The 20,109-nt window shown below is 31.9% G+C and overlaps 2 protein-coding genes across 2 annotated transcripts; both read left to right on the top strand.

Moving 5' to 3' along the window:
- Window positions 1-3,759: 3,759 nt before the first annotated feature.
- GGTG_00985 (hypothetical protein) lies at window positions 3,760-4,140 on the top strand (the record flags this gene model as incomplete). Its single annotated transcript, XM_009218740.1, has 2 exons — window positions 3,760-3,888; window positions 4,021-4,140. The coding sequence occupies 2 exons, from the start codon at window positions 3,760-3,762 to the stop codon at window positions 4,138-4,140; spliced, it is 249 nt and encodes an 82-aa protein (XP_009217004.1).
- A 7,061-nt stretch (window positions 4,141-11,201) lies between these two features.
- On the top strand, window positions 11,202-11,580 carry GGTG_00984 (hypothetical protein; the record flags this gene model as incomplete). The annotated part of the gene is made up of 2 exons (XM_009218739.1): window positions 11,202-11,205; window positions 11,402-11,580. The coding sequence occupies 2 exons, from the start codon at window positions 11,202-11,204 to the stop codon at window positions 11,578-11,580; spliced, it is 183 nt and encodes a 60-aa protein (XP_009217003.1).
- Window positions 11,581-20,109: the final 8,529 nt, after the last annotated feature.

The following is a 20,109-nucleotide window of genomic DNA, read 5'->3' as shown; positions in this document are numbered from 1 at the left end:
TTTATAAGTATTTTTTTCCGTATTTCCCGCGGTTTCGCGCTAACCTTTTTTAATATTCATTGCAGCGCGTTAAATTGCACGATTTGCTTTAAAATAATGGGTTGTAAAATTAACCTGGACCGAATTTGCATGCAAAATTATAATAAAAAATTTTTACCGTTTTTTTAATTGCTTTATTTTGGATATACCGTTAATAAAATGCTTTAATTTAAATTTTAAATTTAAAAAATGCGTATATTATTGTATAAAAACAAAGGTTAGCAAAAATGGCTAATGTACCTTTGCTTCCGGTAAAAAGGTATTTAAATTGGGCTAACGTATATTTAATGCCGCGGAAAAGCTTGCTTTCGTAAGCCGCGCTTTTAGCGCCGAAAATAGCTTTATTAACCGCAAAAAAAATTACGCTTAAGCGTTTAACTTTTAAGCCAAAACCAAAGCTATAACTTTTTTTGCATTTTCCGGACGGTTTTTGTTATGTTTTTTCCGTTTTTAATGCTTTGTTAATACTTTAAAACTTTAATAAAATTGGAAAAAGTAATTTCCTTAATACGAGCGTAACGCTTACGTTGCGTTTAAAACTATTTGTAAAGCGTATTTGCTACATAATACTTTTGCTTTTCCCCGTTACCCCGCGGATAACCCAAATATTGTAGTCCAATGCAATTTTGTTATTTCCAATATTTGTACCAAAATTGTTTTTATGGTTAATATTTCGAATTATTTTTTTTGGAACGGTTGTGTTAACGCATTTCCGGCTTTTTTTTAAAATCGGGTTAAAACTTTTACTTAAAGCATAGCCGTACGTTTATTTAATTACATTCGTTTTTGTAACAATGCTATTTTTTTTTTAATAGCGTTAAATTTTATTCGAATTTGCGCAATTTTAACTTGAATAAGCCCAATTTCGATAAATTTTTGCAAATTAATAACGGCAATAACAACGATAATGGTAATAATAAAACCGGTAAAGTAAGCAAGGAAAAGGAAAAAAAAATGGGTATAATTAATTTCGTTAATAAATTAATTGGGTTCCAATTTATTAATACGAAAGCAAACGGTTATATAAGTTTAATTAAAATAGTTATTGCGGTGGCTGCGGTTAAAAAAAAAATGGCAGCACCCGAAAAGGAAATTAAAAAAATTGCTGCTTTCCCCCCCCCCCCCCCCCCCCCCTTTTTTTTTTAAAAATTCCCCGGCGGCAATCCCGTTAGTAATAAAAGCAATATCGAAAACGTATTTTACAAAAATTCCCCGAACGTATAAAAGCTTTAACATTTTTTTCCATATTCCCGTTTTATTTACGGTTTGGAATTTTATTTAATTTAAATTTTTAAATTGCCCGCTAAAACTTATTTTTACGGGTTCGAATTAAATTTTAATATTAAAGCATAAAAATAAAAAGCTGCGTTATGTTTATTTACTAATTCGTAATGGTTATTAATAATTAATAAAATGTTTAAAAGGTTTTTTAATAAAATTTAAAATGGGTTTAGCTTTTTAAAGCCGGAATGGTTACATTTTTTTTTCCAAATTTGCCGTTTTATCGCAGCGTTTTTTTTTAATGTTTTTTTTTGGTTTATTTATTGGCAATTTTATTTAATAAAGCGTAATTAAAAAACCGGTTTATTTTATAAACCATTTAGTAATTGTTATTGCGTTACCGGATTAATTTAGCAAAAATTTTGCTGCCCCTTTTATTTTTTAATGGAATTCTTTTTTTGCTTTTGCAAATTGGGGCAATGCAATAATACGTAAGTTATAATTTCCGGCTTTTAACCGCATTAATATAAAATTGCTACGCCGGAAACTTTCCCGAACGTTAAATAATTTTTAAGCCCAAACCGTTCCGTTTACAATTAAATAAGCAGCGAATTTTGCGTTTTGTAAAAGTTGCGGTAAAAGCTTAGCCTTTTTTTATCGGGTTGCTTTTTATTGGTTTTAGCGCCGTTGCAAATCATTATTCTGTAACCGTTTTACTATTTTTTTTACGCTTTTAACACCGCCGTTTCTAAATTTTTTCCCCAATTTATTTTAACGTTTTGCTTTGTTATTAAAATATCCGGGTAATTATTATTATAATTTTTTTTTGCTTTTTAATTTCCGCTGTATTTTTTTGCAAGCATTTTTAATTTTCCCGGTTAAGCCGTTTTTTTGCAATTTTTTTTTTATAATGGGCAATGCAATTGTTAAATTATAATTAAATTGGGGCAACGTGCGTTTCCGCTTTTAAAAATTGTTATAAAATGCTTTTATAAATTTTAATCCCCGTTTTTAAGTATTTGTTTTGCATTTTCGCCCAAACTTTAATTATTTTTTTAAAGCGTTGCAAAATGTTATCGAATTTGTAATAAACCGGTATTGCGTATTTTAACGCCGCTTTTATTACGGTTATAAATAAATATTTAATTTTGGCAAATGTAAATCCTTACGTTATTACCGTTAAGCATGTAATGGATAGCGTTTGGATTGCCATTTTTTCGCGCATTTTTTGGATATATTAAATCCAATTTAATTTAAAATTAATTTAAAAACTTAATATTTGCATTTTTTCGCCTGTAGCTTTTGGTTTTACCGTAACTTTTCCAAACGAAAAAGTAACGTTACAACGGGTTTTTTTTATTAACCAAATTAATTGGTATTTGCCCGGGTTAAACTTTGCTTTAAATTTAATAACCCATTCCAAACATACGTTATAAACGGTTTTAAATTTGCTAGCGGCGTTTATTATGTTGCGGTTAAAATTAATAAAATTAATATCGTTTGCAAAAATTTTTGCCGTTATTTTTTTTATATTCCGCAATTTTTTGTATACGCTTGTTGTATAAATGATTAAAAAAATGGGAGAAATGGGGAATTTTTGCAAAACGCCGTACGGTACCCGGCCTTTCGCCGTATTTTTCCCGTTAAAATGCAATATCGTTTTTCGATCGCTTAAAAAGCTTTCCAAAAAGGTTTATACTTATTGTAAAAACCAATTTTTTTTATTTTATTAAAAAAACGTACGTGCAAAACGGTATCGAAAGCGTTGCTTATATTTAAAAATAAAAAGTTAATTACCGTTTTCGCATTTTATACCGTATTTACTATTTCCGTAAACAAATGCATAGCCGTTTCCGTAAATTTGCATTATTAATTGCTTATTTATTTATTAAAAGTAATTGGTATTTTTCCGCAACGTTTTTAATTCGGAACGTAAGGATTTTTTTTAATACTTTTTTTTATCGTTTTTAGCAAAACAATGGGCCGTTACGCCTTTAAAATGTTTGGGTTTTTATTAAGCTTTTAAATATAATGGTGCGGAATTTCCAAACCCTTTTTAAAAAGTATCCGCAATTTACGCACGCCGTAAAAATTTCGGTTAATATTATAAATAATGCCGGGCTTATTATTAATAACCCTCGGGTAAAATTTTTTATTAAGCCCGGGGCTTTTTAAATTTTAATATTTCGAAAAGTCCTTTTAACGTTTTTTGCAGTAATTTTCCAGCGCATTTGCAAAAAGTAAAGGTTTAATTTGAGGTTTTCCGGAACGTTTAACGTTTTTGCTATTAAAATTAAAAAAACCCTTTTTTTTAGCGCTGCTTTTTTTATTTTTTATTGCCGTTACGTTTTCGCTAAGTAATTTTAACGTTAAAAGCAAATGTAAAAAAAAAGGTTGGTAATTTTAATATTTCGCCCATTTAAAATGGGTGCAAAATAAATTAATTTAAAATTTAAAATTAAAAAAATAAAACCATTGTTAACAACGTTTGGCTCCCCGATGTCGCAACGGGAAAACGCCATTAGCTACAACAAATTTAACATTAAATTTAATCTTTTCGCCCCCGGCTTGCTACCGGACGTATGTCCGCGCGCTTCCGGCGCGGCTGCTAGCGGCGCCAACAACCCCGTAAGCAACGGAACGGTTACTAACCGCCCCAAAGCCAGCAGCAATAGCATTACTTTAATTAACGCCTTTAACCCTTTCCCAACGCGCGCTAATATTGTAAATTTAAAAAACCAATTAATTAAAAAATTAAAGCCTTTTGTACTTTCCGGTAATACCAAATTAATATTTAAAATTGTAAAAAAACAAACCGAAATTATAATAAACGCGTTAAAAACGCAAACCCGCAACCTTTGCAACCGCATGCTTAATTAATTTCGCATTATAAAAAACGAAATTATCGCTAAAATACGCAACGCTTGCAAATAAACCATTAATTACGCTTCGATTTTTGCCGCCGGGCTGCCGCAAAGCGGTTAAACCAGCGGTTACTTAATTACAATCCGGCTTTACGCGTTCCCCAACACCAGCCCCCCCCCCCCCCCCCCCCCAGGGCCCCCTTTAACCATTACACGGAAAAAATAACAATTTGCTTAACATAAAATTGCTAACGAAACGCAAACGAAACGGTTTTTTGTTAAAAGCAACGAAAATAAAAAAGAATTTTTTAAATAAAAAAAAGCAAGCAAATTACAAAAGTTCCGTAATAAAAAAATAATAAGCTTTTTTAAACCGGCTTTTACGATAAACCGTTATTTTACAACTCCAAATTTTGCCTTTTTCGGTTTTAACAAAATTAAGGAAACGCTCGAAATTTAAACCGTTAATAACCTAATAGCACTTAATAATTGTATAGCTACCACCACCATTATGTATTTTAACATTGCTTTTAACTGTTGCGCTTTCATTCCACCCCGGTTTTAACCGTTAGCGTTCCAACCAACCCGGTTTAAACCCGCATTAAATTTATTTAATTCCCCAGCAACCGGAATTACCTTTACTTTTAGCTAGCCAATTAATAATAACAATAATAAATTATAAAAATACTAAATATATTATATTAAAATTTAAAAAAAAGAAAAAAAGCAATTTTCCTTTTTATAGCAATAAATAATATAACATTACCGCCATTTAAAAACCAAAGCGCAATTGGTACGAAAACCTTTTAAAGCCGTACAATTGCAATTACGAATTAATTTATTACCAAAAATCCAATTCCAACGCAATATTTTACGTGTACAACCGTTTTGCCCCAAAATCGTAAACCGCCCGGTGCGGTTATAATTAAGCTTTGGTTACAATTATTACGTTAAAAAGCCCATTTAAAATTTATTTAATATATTTACCAAATTTTAAAGCAAACCCCGATTAAGCAATACCTTTTACCATAATTGCTATTTACTTAACCCAAAAACATACAATTTTTACAAACAATATTAATTTTTATTATTTAATTTGGAATTTATACAATAAATATAACGCAAAAAGCAACCCTTTTTTAAAGCTAGCACGCCGCAAACGCTTTATATTAGCAACGCTATACGGAAAAATTACAAAAACGAAACGAAAAAAACGAAATAATATAATTAATTACGCTTAAGCATTAAACCAATATGCTATAAAATATTTAAAATAAAATAATACAATAAAAAATTTAACCATTTATTTTAAATTTTCCACGTTTTTTTTAAACCGCAAACAATTTAACATTAATAAGCAATAAATTGGAAATGGAAAAACATTAAATTTATAAAAAAATTTGCAAAATTTAAAGCTAAAATGGCTAGCAAATTAATAGCAACCGGAAATATGCATAACGTTAAAAGCATAAATAAAAAAACGAACAAATTAATGCAATAATTAACCCAATTTGCAAATTAACTAGCCTTTTAATAAAAACAAAGCCTTTTTAATAAGCGCGCTTTTTATTAAACAAGCAAATTAAACAATTTACGGAAAATAACAAACCGGTTGCAACGCGCATTTACTAAAAACAAAATACAAATAACATAAAAAACGCATAAAGCAATAAATAAAGTATTTATAAAAAGAAAACGCTAAATAATGGCTAATTATTGGAAAAGCGTTGTATTTGCGGCGGAATAAAACATTAAAAAAATAGCGCGTTTTAAAAGCTCGAAAAATAAGCCCGTTTAAAAAATTTCCAAAAAAAAACCCAAACCGGTTATTAAATTTGGTTAAAACCGGAAAAAACCCGGATACGCCGCGCAACCACCAAAAAAAAGCTAAAATTTTATTAACCAAATTTTTTCCAAACCCGTTAACCAATACATTAAATATTAATAACCCGATTTTTTTATACCATACTTTTTTTAACCCTTTTTAAATGCTTATATTAATAATTTCGCAAAACATTTTAGCGGTAACGGGCCGTACCAAACCGTAAAAAGCAACGGGTTAAAACCATTTTCCAAACGGTTTATTTAAAGCCGCTAAATATCCGGGCGCAACCGTTATTGCAAAATTTGCTAACGCAACAATTGCTACAAGCTATTTTTTAAAACACTTTAAAAAAACCGTTACGGTAATGTTATTTAAACCAAATAAAATTACCGAAAAAAAAACAAACTGGAAAATGGAAATTTATCGCTTTGTTATCGTTAATTTTAAAAGCAATTAAATTAAATATAACATAACAAATTATTAACAAAACGAAAAAAAAGCATCCTTTTTAACGGCCAAATGGGCAACCAACGGGCTAAAAATACGGAATTAATAATTTAAAAAATAATAAAAGCTATTATAACAATATAAAATTACGGCGTTACCGCGTTATTGCTATAATTAAATTTATCCGGAACATTTAATATCGTTAACCACTTCCGGTTGTTAAATACGCTAAAAAAGCGCGGCTTCCCATTACCAATTATTAAATGGGTACAAAAGTAATTAACAAATAAAATAACCATTTTGTAATTTAACGGCAATAAATTAAACTTAATTTTAATTTAAACCGAAATTTTCCAAAATTCCCTTTTATTTTTTATTTTATTTATTATATATATTGCATTGCTTTACGAAAATTTAAAAAGCATTTTAAAAATTTCGTTATTGGGTTTGTTAATAATATTAATTTATTAACAATAAAAAATACCGCAAAAAATACAATTCGGTTTTTAAAAATAGCCTGGCCCAAATGCAAAGCGTAAGCAGCCAAATACAATATAAAATTTAACAACGCCAAAACAAAAATTATTTATTTTACCAAAAACAAAAACCCGCCCGTAATTTAATTTAGCAATACAACGGTTGCTTTTAATTAAACGGCCAAATTTTTCGGGGTTTGGCTAAACGCTTGCTTTAATTTTAAAAAAATACGTTAAAAAAGCAAAAAGCAAACAAAAAAAACAATAACTAGCTTTAACCCAATTTATTTCGTTAACGTAAAGCAATACGTTTGCAAAAAAAAAAAGCTTTTTTATAACATAATTTGCCGTACGGCTTTAACATACGGCGCAACAAATTATTACATAACCATACCAATAACGGGCCGCTTTAAAAGCACCGCCAAATAATTCCAAAAAAAAAATAGCGCGCATATTTAAAAACCATAGCTAAAACGTACAAAGCCACCTTTTTGGCCAATTTTAAACCCAAATGTTTTATTTTTTTAATCGATTTATATTTAAATCAAAAAATGCTAAACGCAAAAAAAAAATGGGAAAAATCCAAAATAAAAAACGTAATTTAAGCTAATACCAATAAAGTTAAACAATATTTTTAATAATTAAAAAACCGAAAAAAACGAAAGTACCACATTTTTTTAAGCTTAGCGGGCAAAAACCGATAAGCGCAAAAATAAAACCTTTCGGGCCTTTTTAACCCCAAGCCCGGCCCCGCCCCGGCAATACCAATAATACGAATAAAAAATAAGTTAAAAATTAACGCCAAAGCATAAAAGCTAATTAAATAAAACCGCGCAAAAAAAATGGTTCGAAATTAAATGGAACGTTAAATGCAAAAACGCTTTCGCCGCAACGGCAAAAGCAAACCCATTCCGGTTTGTATTTCCCGTAAACAAACCCAATTTTAATAGCTTAATGTTAAAAATACACCAAACATTTACCAAAGCCCAAAACGCCATGGCCATTTAATTAAAAATTAAAAATTAAAAATTAAAAGCATTTTTATAAAAATAAAACGTTCCCGATATGCATATACCTTATTGTTCGTGCAAAACCGGGCACAAAACGGCATTTTACTTATTAACCAAATGCCTTTTTTACAATAAATAAAAAACGGGATTAAGCTGGAAAAATGCGAGCTACCGCAAAATTTATTTCGAAAAATGGTAATAAAAAATAAAAACCAGTACCGGAACCAATGCGAACCAAAATAACCCCACCCCCCCCCTTTCCCCCCTTTTTTTTATTAACCGCACGTTTAGTAATAAAAACAAACAAATTTAACAATTTTAAAATGGTAAAAAGGAATAACCGGTTAAATACGCAAATATTAAAAAAGCGCGTTGCTTTAAATAAATAACCCAACGCCAAACTAACCACCAAACGCAAAAATACCCAAATTACAAACCCATTAAAAAAAGCTACAAACATATACCTAGCTATATTTAGCAATATTTAATTATTAACCCAGAAACGAACCGTTATTTTACATGCTTTAACGCTTACGAATCTTTTTCCGCAACATTTTTAGCACCCAATTAAAATACGCTAAATTATTTTTATTATTAATTTGCGGCATAATTTCCATGCAAATTTACTTATGAATTTTTTTTTTAAAAAAAAGCAACAAAAGCAATATTGCTATTAATAAAAGGCTAGCATTTACCAATTACTGGGTATGTTTAAAAGCAAACTCTTTAACCTTTAAATTATTAACAATTTCCGTAACGTTATTAGCACGAAATAAAGCATTAAAAGCTTTTAAAGCGTAAAAAGCGAAAGTTTGGGGCATTAATACCATATTGCTAAAAAAAAACCGCACAAATTTTAAACTAGCGGCATTACCGTCCCAAAAAAAAAGCATATAAAACGGTTGGTACTAAAACCGGCACCCGTTAGCATACCGAATTTGTTAAATTCGTTTTTATTAACGCGTTAAAACGTAAAAACTTTAGAAACCAAAGCGTTGTACGCTTTTTACCAACCGTTAATAAACCGGCATAGCATAAAAAATTAACAAAATTAAACCAATTTACCAAACATTTGCAACGGTTATTTAACCCAATATAAAGCAAATTTTTAACCGTAAAAAGCATTTTATAATATTTAACAAAACGTTCGGCAACAATACGTACTTTTTTAATAATAATAAAATAAAGCTAAACAAAAATACGTTAATAATATATTAACGATATAATTTAATATAAAAATAAAAAATAATTTACCGCTTTATACCAAACGTTTTGGTTAGTACATAAACAATAAAACAATGCATTTAAATTTAAAGCAATTAATAAATTAGCAAAAACGGAAACCATGCAAAAACATAACGAAAACGAACCAATTTTAAAATAACAAACAATAAATTTACCAACCTGCTTTTTTCCGCTTTGCTTTCCGTTTAAGCTATTAACCAAATAATTAATGCAATTAATACAAATTTTAAATACGGATTTAAATAATTAATTAAAACGCAAGCAAAAAAAAAGCAAAAAATTATATACGTTATTTTTTAAAAAAAGTACAATGCTTTTGGAAATGGCCGTTAAAACGTTCATTGCTTTGCGGGTTATAAATTTGTATTATTAAATACGCAACGTGGTTAAAATAAAATAAAAGTACGAAACGAAAGCAAAAAAGCAAAAAATAATTAATAACGTAATTAACGTTAATCGGCGCATTGTTATCGCCGTTGCCGTTATTGCTAAAAAAATCGGTATTAACAAGCATAGCCGTTAAAAAAACGGGGAACGGAACGGGGCAAAGCAATAATAAATTTTTTTTTTTTTTTTGCAAAACCATAAGTAACAAAACGAAAAGGACCAAACGGAAACCTTTCGCTATTTTAACCATTACAAACGCCGTTAACGCCGCGGTTACCACGCTTAGTAAAATTAGCTTTAACTTTATCCTTTTTTTTAAAAAAAAAGCAAACATAACGGCAACCAAAATAAGTCGAATGCAACGAAATTAAACAAAGTTATAAAGGTAAAAAATAAATTAAAAAGCGCGCAATAAAGCAAAAATAAAGCGGAAAAGGTTATAATAATTAAAAAAAATCGTTGCGGCGCTAAAAAAAAGGCCGGCAAAAAAAAGGGTTAAAATTAACGAAAAGGAAAAAAAAAGGAAAAAGGAACGAACGTAATTAAAAAAAGAAAACGAAAAAGCAAAAACCTTTCCAACCCTTTTTAACATTACCCCGCCGAAAGCAAAAAGCATAATTACCTTTTAAAACGTAATTATTAACTTTAATAAAGCTATACGCATCCAAATAACCATATACAAAAGCACCGTTACTTTAACAAATGCGGCTAAATACTAACCCAACAAAAATATAAATAAAAACGTTAACAAAAACGGTTACCATTACCAAACCATTTGGAATAAATTAACGGGAAAAAGGCAAAATAATAATATAAAACCCGTTATATTAAACCGGAAATTAACCGTACCCAAAAGCATAACGCAAAGTTAAAAATGCAACGCGCTGGTTTTACGCAATAACCCGGTTAACCAAATTATCGTTTATACGCAATAAGCGCTAAAACCACTTTAAAGCAATAACGCTTTTCCAAAACCACATTTTTTACATTTTTTTTAAATTTTTTTATATATTAACATTACATTTTTACTTTACAATTTCTTTTGGCCGGAAAGTACAAAAACGCTTTTTTGCTAAAGCATTTATTAATAATCGAACGAAGTACAATAAACGGCGCTAACGGTTTAACACCAAACCGGTACCGGCGCGCAAACGCAAGGTTTTCTTTTTTAAGCTATACTTAAAGGTTTCCCTTACGCAATACATAGCAATAACATTAAAGTTTTTCCCATAAACAAAATAACGTATATATAAATAAATAAATAAATATTTCGCCCATTTAGCAATGGTTTATATGCTTTTGGCATTTTAATTTTTGCTTGCTTTGTGCATTGCAATGCGTCACGTGTTTTTTTCGCTCTTTAAATGGCGCTTTTTTTTTGTTTGGTAATTTTTTTTATCCCGGCGTGGTTAATATTTGTTCGGTTGCTTTCCACGCCGTTCTTGCTTAATATTTTTTTGCAAAATAATTAAAAAAAAAATTAATTTACCAATTGCAACCTTTTATTTTCCTTTTTAACTTTAAAATTGTTAAATTGTAAATTTCGAGCAAAACTTTTATAATTTCGTCCATTTTTTTGTTAATTGTTAAAAAATTGTTAAAAAGGTACGGTAAAAATTAAATCCTATTCGTTATTAAAATTTCGGCAAACCTTTTATTTATTTTTTTCCCATTTTAATTTTTAGCGATGGGTATGTAAAAAACCAGTATGGTTTTTACAATTGTAATTACTATTTCGGTATAATTGCTACCTTTTTGCCGCCATTTTACCGGGAATTGGATTTTTAAATTTCCAATTGCTTAAATTAAATCGATAATTGTATTTTTGCGATAAAGTGCAAATTTTATCACCGCATTTTGGCAAATTATTAATTGCATGTTTTATAGCTTGTGTTACGGGCGTTAAACCCCGTGAAGCAGATAAATTAGATAGAGAGGAGCCCCGCCGTGTTGGTGGGCTTGAAGGCCCACCCTGCCCGATAAAGGCGATAAGGGTGGGGCCGCCCGTACGAAATATCTCGTGCGCCCGCGGCCGCCCCGGAGGGCCTTTTTTGGGCTCCTTATAACTTTACCTACCTACCATTTGTTTTACCGTTTTTTTTGTTCCTTTTCATTATTGTAATAAATGGTAGCAACTTTTTTACTTGCAAAAAACCTAATTTCCTTTTCGATTGGTTACCGCGCTATTAAAAAATCCTTTTTTTAATCGGCCATTAAACCCTAAAGGATTTCCCGTTGCAATTGAAATCGCGCGTTTTCCGGAAGGTTTTTGTGCTTTGAAAAAGTTGCAAGCATTAATTTCGAATGCCTTTTTAACCGGTCCCCGTACCGTTAAAAATTTATTTCCTTTTTTAACCGGTTTTCGTGCCCTTAAAAATACCATTACCGTAATTCCGAGCAATTAAAAGCTATCGGTTGCTTTTAACGCGAAAGGTTTTCGTGCTTACGCATTAATCTTTTTTTTTTTACGTCGTCCTTTCGATTTCGACGCAATAACCAAAAAGCAATTTAAAAATTTCCGCATTATTAAATTAATTAATTTAAATTATTTAAACAACGGTTGCAATTAATTTTAATAATTAAGGTTACGTTAATTTTCCCGTTACTTTGTTTTTAAATTAACGTTAAAAATTTTCGACGCGGAACTTACAAAAACGCGAAATTATATAAACGCGTGCTTTACCTTTACAACCACGAAATTTTTCCGCAAAAAAGCCTTATTTAAGCTTCGTTTATCCTTATAAGCTATTTATCGTTATAAGCAAAGTAAATCCATAAAATTTTTAAGCGTTTTGGCTTTTTAACGGATTATTTTTTATTACCCGCGGGTAAATAAAAACGGACTTTAAAAAAATAAAAGTAAAGCAAGCGGGTGTTCCAAACGTTGGTAAATACGCCAATATGGCGAAAAACAACGATTTACCGCTTAATAAAAGCAAAACTTTGGCGAAAACAATCGATAACGTTGCAAACGATAGCAACCAAAATAAAAGATCCGTAATATTTAAATTTTAAAAAATTTGGGCTAATCGAAAACCGCAAACCCGCAAAAAAAAAAAGCTATATTATCGAAGCAAACGATGCCGCGGACCCAAAACCCGAAAATTTCGGAAAAAGCGGCGAATTAATTTGCTGGTTGGATTGTTAGCAACAAAAAAACCAAATGGCAACTATAAATTGCTTTAACGAAATCCATGCAATTTTAACGGATTTCGAAAACAATTTAAGTAACCGCATCGCCGGCAATATCCAAAACTTTTTCGGCAACCATATAGTTAAAGCCATTTAAAATGGATTAAATTTAGTGCGGCATAAAATTAAAAACGTTCGTTTTTAAATTAACGGATTTGCCGTAAACGTTTAAACCAATTTTAAAACGTTAACGGGAAATTAAAAAAATTTTGGGCGGCATTCGATAAAAAACCGCTAACAACGCTAGCAAAGGCCCTAATTGCGGGGTTTGCATAACGTTTTTTTTCGGCGACAATTTTTAAATTCCGTTCGCCCGCGGCCAAAAAAACGGTCCAAATACGTTACCCGCCTTTCGAAATTTTCCAGCGGCAATTGCCCTAGCCCAATCCTTTTACCAACCTTTTGTAATAAAAATTAATAATAAATTTAACGCCGGCGGCTTTCCGCAAATGCTGTTAAACCAACATTTCGAACCGTTAAAGCATGTTAATACGAATACCGCTATGCAATTTTACGGCAAAAAGCAAACGACGGTTTCGTTGTAGCGATAACGCCCGATGCTTTCGGCGCTAGCCTTAATTGGGCACCAAGCTTAGCGGCATTAAAATGCTTTATTTGCCCCTTTTCCGGCAAAACCGTAACTTACGTACGGTTAGCAGCAAAGCCCGAAAATGCTACCAATGCCCCAAAAGCAAGCGTATCCCGCCCTGCAAACGTTAAGCGCAAGCCAATAAAATCCAAATATTGGAATTTTTTTATAAAAATATGCGTTATTTTTAAAAATTTTAAAATTTTTTATAGCTTAGCAATGGCTTAACCGGAATACCCCGGCGTAACAATATTAATTATTTCCATTTATGCATTTTTTGCAAGCTATAAGTTTAACGCATGGAATTAACGGTTAAAGCAACCGGTTTGGCTTTAACCAAAAAAACCGTTTTAACCGGAACGTTTATAAAATTAAGCGGGAAAATATCGGAATTTTTAACCTTTATAAATATAACAAGCAAAATTTTGGATGCATAACCAAAAGCAAAAACGGTATTTAAACCGACAATTACGCTTTTAAAAACCGCATTATGGGCGTTTTAATAAATCCCAATACTTTTTTAACAAACGAACGTTAATTTAAAGAACTTTTCCCAACCTTGTTTACGGGTGCCGCCTTTATTTGGTAAATTATTTAAATGCCCCCGTACCAACAAGTAGCTATATACCAAAAAAGCTTCGCCGCATTTATTAAAGCTTTTAAATAACGCTTTGCACTTAGCTTTATAAACGCTACAGCCAAATTTGCAGCAAAAAGCTTTACTTTTAAAAATATAGCAAGCGACGAAAATGCTTTGTCCTTATTTTCTAATACCAAATTTCGTTACGCGCGCATTATGGGCATTTTGCCCGATTCCGGCTACAATTGCGTTGGTATCCTTTTACAAATTTGGAACCGGGTAAGCAACGATATTAAGCCGTATTTACGTGCCTTTTAAAGCAGTAATACGTTGGCGGGATATTTGGAGGCCGTAAAGCAGGCACGTTTTACCGTATACGCTATCGCTTGCAAACGCTACCCCAAAGGCCGCTTCCAAAAAAAATGGTAATGCTTTTAACTTTGGGAATAAAGGCAAGGGCAAAAAAAAGTTCTATAAATTCGATAAGCGTAACAAATGCGTTTTTTTTAACACCCGCAAAAAGGATTGGCTTTTTTTCGATAAATATCGGAAAAAAAAGCAAAGCTTAAAAAAAAGGGCATTTGGCTATTCCCCGAAAAGTACAAAGCCAAAAAGGATAAAAAAAGGTTCGAAAGCAAAAAGGTTGTTCGAGCTTATTTTATTTTAAATTCCTTTTTTTCGAATTAAGTGCGGAATTTAGCTCGAACGAATTATTAAGCGATAAAAAGCCCCCGAAGGGTGGCTCCAACAACGATACCGTTTACAATATGCTAAATTTTAACTGGGAAAAGGACGCACGTTACTTTTGTTAGCGTTATAAGCAACCATTCCAGGCCCGCAATGCGCTATTTCAGCATTTCGATACGTGCAACGCCGAAAAACCCGTAATAAATAAAACGTACAAAGTTAAAAAGCAACCTAATTTTATTAATAAAAACGTCGTAATCGAACAAACGTTGGAAGCGGCGGCCACCGCAATTTTTGGAAAATATATTTATTAGTAAATTTTGGTTCGCACTTTTAAAAATTCCTTTAACTTTTTAATTTGCACGGATTTAAATACCGGCAAAAATATAATTAGCCGGAAACTTGCTAATAAATTTTTCGTAAAAAGTAAAGCCGAAATTGTAAACGTTTTTAATGGAAAAAGCGTTAGCATTAAAAATTAAAATTCTTTACGCTTTACGAAATCCTTTTAATATTTAAATAATTTTTTTTACGCTAATAGCATTAACGTAACCGGCGCTTAAAGTATTACCAAAAAACAAGCGTACGCATGGATCGTCCTTTTTTTTAACGTAGGATATTTGTTAAAAAACACCTGGTTTAAACCGAAATAAACCGTTGTTAATTACGGCGCAAATTTTATGCATTTTTTACAAACCCATTTTGCTATCCCTTTTATTACCTTTAAGCAAAGCAAACCGGTTGTGCGCAAAGTTACTAACCAAAAGGCTTTTAAGCTAGCCCCCGGTAAAACCGCAGCAATGTTTGTAAATTACCACCCTTTGTTTAAAAAAAAAAGCTTTTTATGGCCGGCATATACCCAACCGCAATAAACGCAATTACGAACGCGTTATGCCCCGCTTTATGCGTAATTTACAACGTTACCGAAAAGGAAATTAAAATTTTACGCAAATTAAAAATGGCAACAATCCAAAAATGCTTTAACCAAATCCATTTCGTAATTAATTACAAACGAGCCAAAACATTTGTTAAATACGGAATAACTGCTTTCGCCGCTACCGGTATTGCTATGGGTTTAATTAACGGAACGGCAATTGCCGCCGAAAAAAACCTTTTAACAAAAGGCCAAAACAACGTTAGCTTATTATTTCGTTTCGATAGCGCTAACGTTTTGTTAAACCCAAAGTTTGCTTTAATAAAAAGCGTAATTAAATCGACCATAAAAATCGATTTACCCCTTTCGTTCCAATTTATAACAAGCATGTCCAACGCGGTTTTCGCTATTACTTAAAAAACGGATATCGAAATCCTTACCGTTAAAACCTTTTAAGCAAATACGCTAACCAAAAAAAGCCCCGGAATTTAGCGATACCATTTTTAACCAAAAAAACGTTTCCAAATTCCTTAAAAAGCTTTTTTAATTTGGTTTTAAAACCCCGCCCAAAGCTTTAAGCATTGTTACGGCCAACGGCATTTACATTTACAACCGAATTTATTCCAAATTAAACCGTTTTTAACGCATTTGCGAAAATTACGGCATTTAAAACAACAAAAGTAATTAAATTAACGTTCCGAAAAAAAAAATAATGCAAATTTTATTTATGGAAGGATAAAAAAAGCAAGCCGTTTAATTTTGCTTTCAAACTTACCCGGTTTTTTAAAAAAATAAAAAGGTTATCGATAAAGCATATAATAAAATGCACAAGCAAAGCCGGATAACCTTTATGTATAATTTAGCGCTTTTTGCTTTTTTATATTTCGTTGTATGGAAACGAATATACGGGAAAAATAAAGCACGGGTTATTATGGATTTGCGCCTTTTTAACAAAATTTCCGTTTTTAACGCTTACTTATTCCCGTTACAACAAAACGTAATCGATTTTTTTCGCGGCAAACGTTACATTTCCGTAATTAACGTTACAAGCTTTTTTTTAGTTTTTGGTTTATTTAGCAAATTGCCAAAAGCTGGTAATTATTAATTATTAAAGCTTTAAATAGCTATTAATAGCTATAATAAGGTATTGCAATTTACCCGCATACGTCCAACGTTATATGGACGAGCTTTTGCAGCTTTACAAACATTTTTATCGTGCTTTTGTGGACGATATTGTAATTTACAACGATAATTTTAACAAGCATTGCAAATATTTGGAAATTATTTTTTCGCTTTTCCAAGCGAAAAAGCTTGCCATTTCGCCAAAAAAATTATACGTTAGCTACCCAAGCGTTAAACTTTTCGGTTTTTACGTTAATTTTTTCGGCTTATCCAATACGGAAAACCGGATTTAAAGGTTTAAAAAATAGCAAATGCCAATAACCTTGCAAAAATTAAAATTTTACATTAAAATTACCGGATAATTAAAAATTGTAATCCCGTATTACGCTTAATTAATCAAGCTATTACAAAAAAAATGCTTTATTGGCAGCCAAACGCAAAATGGGAAAAGTGGAAAACGGGAATTTCGGAAAACGCATAATTTATTGCCGGGCTGCAAAGTTCGAGCTTATAGCAAACGAAATTTAATTTTTTAAAAAGCTGCAAAAAAGGCTTACCAAAAAGCTCCGTTTGTACCACGCCAACCCGAACCGTCCTTTATATTTGTAAATCGACGGGAATTTCGAACGAAACTTTAGCGTTATGCTATACCACTTTCGTAAGGGCTACGTTTGGGATCGCTTTACCAAATACGTGCCCGCTTACGCAATCGAACCAATTTATTTCTTTTCGAAATGCTTATCGAAAGCAAAGCTTAATTACGGCCTTTTGGAATTGGAAATAGCTTGTTTGGTTTGGGTTACCAAACGATTCCAAACAATTTTGTTTAACGCTAACGCGGGCATTATCGTATTTACCAACCATAAATCGACAATAAAAATTATTAACCGGAATATATTAAATACCACGTTTACCGATAAAGCTAACAAATGGCTAATTAACGCTTTAATTTACCTTTTCGAATTTAAAATGGAAATGCTTTATATTCCGGGCAAATTAAATTTTATTTCCGACGTTTTATTAAAGCTTTTAGTAAAAAGAAATAAAAGCCAACGGGAAAATACCGAAAACGCCGTATTCGATACCATTTAAAACCGCGTTTTATACATTAACAAAAATACGAATTGCATTAATCGAATGCTATTGGCGTTAAAAGCAATTATAACCGAATTAACAAAGCATCGATTTATGGAAAGCTATTTTAAAAATACCGTTTACCGTAGCATTATGCTAAATTTAGCAACCCTTTAAAAAGAAAAGTGCTTAATTAAAAATAACGAAACCGTTGTTTTTGCCGTTAAAAAAGGGCATTCATTTCGAATGCAAAACGGATTGTTGTACAATTTCGACAATAATTACAATAAGCGCTTGGTTGTTCCCAAAACGTTAGTACCCGAATTTTTACAAAAAATGCACGACGATTTGTACCATTTCGGCAAATAAAAAATAATAAAGGCTTTAAAAGGTGTACAAATCCGCAATAAACGACGGCTTGTGGAAATTTACACCTGGGATTGCGTGGAATGCCAAAAGAATTAACAAAATAACCAATTGCCAATTGGAACGTTGCAATTTATCGCAGCCTTTAAGGAACCGATAAGCGTAATTGCTATGGATTTTATTATCGGTTTGTTAATGGTTTTTTTTAACGGGCACCCTATGGACCAATACCCAATTTAATTTATATAACGCCTTTTTTACCGTAACGGACAAAACATCCAAAAAAATATTGTTAATCCCGGGTTACAACAAATACCAAGCAAAGCATTGGGCAAAACAATTAAACCGCTTTTTTTTTGCGGATTGGTTTTGCCCCAAAAGCATTATTTCGAATCGAAACCCCAAATTTACATTAGATTTTTAAACCACGCTTTGGAAAACGTTCCGTACGCGGCTGCAAATAATTGCAGCATACCACTTTTAGGCAAACGGCCAAGCCAAACGCAAAAACCAGGCCGTTAAAATTACATTTCGTTATTACGCATTAACATACAACAACGAAAATTAAACCAACGTTATCCTTTTTTTGCAATAAAATATAAACCATGCCCCGATAAAGTTTTTAAATTGCAATTTGCATAAATTTTTATTCGGTTTTCAAATTCCAAAATTATTTTTGCAAAAACGCCGATTTCGTTATAAAATTGGCAGCCGCGAAATAAAAAAAAATATACGATTTTAAGCACCAACTTTTAAAATTTAACGAAAAAAACCAAATATAATTTAATTTTGGCGCAATTTACAAACCCAAATGCAAGCATTTAAAAAATAAGCTTAAGCCAAAACGGCAAAAACTTTATACAATCGTACGAAAAGTTTCCCTTTTGGCATACGAATTCGATTTTTCCAATTGCCAATTACAAATTTACCTTATTATTTCCGTTTAATATTTTGCTTTTTTTTAAAAGCAACGAGTTTTTTAACCAAACATTACCCCCATTTAGCTTTTTAAAATACGGGAACGACAAAAATAACGCGGCGTTTCGAAATGCGCACGCCGGTACCGGCAAAATTTACGAAATCTCCAAAATTTTGGACCGAAAGGATACGAAAAACAAAATACGCTATTTGGTTTGGTGGAAAGGCTACGGCTTTAGCGGAAATATTTGGAAGCCCTTTACTAACTTAACTAACGTTTAAAACTTCGTTAACGATTATAACAAGCGCCAAACCTAACTGGCCGCTTTTAAAAACGCTTTAAAGCTAAAACGCGCTGCCCGCAACGCGCACGAAAAAGCTTTCGAAAAGGGCCAGGAAAAGCCCCGCCGCGGCTGGCCTCGCAAAGCAGCCAATAAAGCATGAAAATAAAAGTGTCGGATTACAACGAGGTCGTTGTGCTTTTTAGCGGGGAAGCGGCACTTGTTACGGGCGTTAGGCCCCGTAAAGCAAATAAATTAAATAAAGAGGAGCCCCGCCGTGTTGGTGGGCCTAAAGGCCCACCCTGCCTGATAAGGGCGATAAGGGTGGGGCCGCCCGCACGAAATATTTCGTGCGCCCGCGGCCGCCCCGGAGGACTTACCACTTGTTTTACCGTTTTCTTTGTTCCCTTTCACTATCGTAACAGCTTGGTTAAACCGGTTAATTTAAAAGCGCCCGTATGCATTAATACGTTTTTTGGGCGTTTTGTTATTTATGCGCTATAATAAAAATTAAATTTTTTTATTATTAAGCTATTTTTTTCGGGGGTTTTTTTTGCAAGCTTATCGATAAACCTTTTTTAATTTGTAGTAAACATATTACCCAAGGTTAAAAAGTAAACCAACCAAATCGTTACTTTTTTATTAATTTTAATTATAATTTTGCATTAATCCGGTTTTGCTTTGTAATTTAAAATACAAAATGTTAATTTTACGTATATTGCTGTTTTGGTAAAAAAAAATGCGGTTCCGGTTACGGAAAAAAAAACGGTGCGTTGCTTTTTTCCTAACGGTTTCGCAAAGGGTTGGCCAAATTCGGCGCGGGGTATTAAAAGGGGTGAGTTATAAATATATTAAATTATTTTCCGCCCGGTTTATGCCGGAAATTTAACGTTTTCTTTTTCGAATTTTTCG

The sequence above is a fragment of the Gaeumannomyces tritici genome (assembly GCF_000145635.1).
Source record: "Gaeumannomyces tritici R3-111a-1 unplaced genomic scaffold supercont2.1, whole genome shotgun sequence".
Taxonomy (NCBI): domain Eukaryota; kingdom Fungi; phylum Ascomycota; class Sordariomycetes; order Magnaporthales; family Magnaporthaceae; genus Gaeumannomyces; species Gaeumannomyces tritici.
The sequence above is the reverse complement of the archived record's forward strand: the minus strand, read 5'-3'. Positions and strand labels throughout refer to the sequence as shown.